Source organism: Cyprinodon variegatus, unplaced genomic scaffold, assembly GCF_000732505.1.
Source record: "Cyprinodon variegatus isolate N-32 unplaced genomic scaffold, C_variegatus-1.0 Scaffold332, whole genome shotgun sequence".
Classification (NCBI taxonomy): Eukaryota; Metazoa; Chordata; class Actinopteri; order Cyprinodontiformes; family Cyprinodontidae; genus Cyprinodon; species Cyprinodon variegatus.
Window position 1 is genome coordinate 45,307 of NW_015150785.1, and position 1,314 is coordinate 46,620.

At 37.4% G+C, this 1,314-nt stretch overlaps 1 protein-coding gene across 1 annotated transcript in view; it reads right to left on the reverse strand.

Moving 5' to 3' along the window:
• rlf (rearranged L-myc fusion) overlaps window positions 1-1,314 on the reverse strand; it is a 35,708-nt gene that overhangs the window by 18,143 nt on the left and 16,251 nt on the right. The window contains exon 3 of the mRNA XM_015385175.1: window positions 1,032-1,113. Within this exon, the coding sequence (XP_015240661.1) occupies window positions 1,032-1,113 (82 nt within the window). The remainder of the gene's footprint in view (window positions 1-1,031; window positions 1,114-1,314) is intronic.

Sequence of the window (1,314 nt, forward strand, 5' to 3'; positions counted from 1 at the left end):
GCTGAGTTGGCAACACTGCACCCTGCGGCGCTGACGCGCTCTGCTGTATTTTTTTTTCTTCCTCTTTCAGTCAAGAGGCAGTGATGACGGCGGATGACGCATTAATCGCGCGACACAACTAATCGATGATGAAATTCGTTGCCAACGCTTTTAAAAGTCGATTTTTATCCATTTTATCGATTCGTTGTTGCAGCCCTAATACCAATTAAGGCCTTAGTTTTATTTTGAAGAATTCAATGCCTTTTAAGGACCCGCGGGAACCCTGAATGGACTAACTTTGAATGAGCCTGACGGCCAATGAAACAGTGTATTTAAACACATTTCCCTCCTAATTTGCACATCTACATTTTCTACAGAAGTGCTGTGAAAATGTAAACTCTGGGCCATCATCTGCTCACCAGGCAGGTAAACATTTTACAGCCAAAACAGCAGAGAGCAGGCTTTGAGTAAAAAATAAAATAATAATAATAATAATGTTTTGGAACATTTTTTATATACTGAATAAGACATTTCAATCACATCTACAGAAGAACTGCACTAGCTTTCACCCAAAAAAATAAAAAAATTGTCATTAACTGGAAATTAAGGGAAAAATGTCTCCCTGTCACTCTGGAAAAATGTAATATTTAAATATCCTTTGAACACATTAAATCCATTCTTTTTATGTGAGTCACCCCCTTAAGGTACTAAAAACTCATTTTGAATGACATCATCTTGTCCGCTAGGTTAAATTTAAGATGTGTTAGTTTGGTTGTTTTGTCCAAATTTTCTTTTCCGTATTTAAATTGGAATAACTGCTATTATTGTTGCTGTTTATGTGTTGTAAATAATGATTGAATAACCTTTTTTTAATAAACAAATCTAGTGTGCTACTGGAAGTGCTGTGGTGGAAACTTCCCAAACAAGGCAGCAATGGAGAAAGAGGAAAAAAAACAAGGTAATAACTACGATAGAGAGGGAAAAAAACATACAGACACCATATGATTTCTATCTGTAATCCATCAACAACGCAGGCTTTGAAGGGCCCCTACCTGAACCGAGTGGTGGAACTGAAGCCAGGCTTCATATGGGATTTCATTCTCAGGCACTGACAGCAGCAGTTCAAAACAGCTCCTGCAGGAAATAGAAGCAAGATGGAAGTTAATCACCTTTAAAAGTGGGGGTTATACAGCATGAATCAGACAAACGGAGCCTGAAATAAAAAGGCAGGCTCTAGGAAAAGACATTTTAAGAGTCAAACATCAAAATACCTTTGTAGACATAAGAAAAGCTGCTTTCCTGTGTAATCATATTTAAACTAGGGATGCACGATAT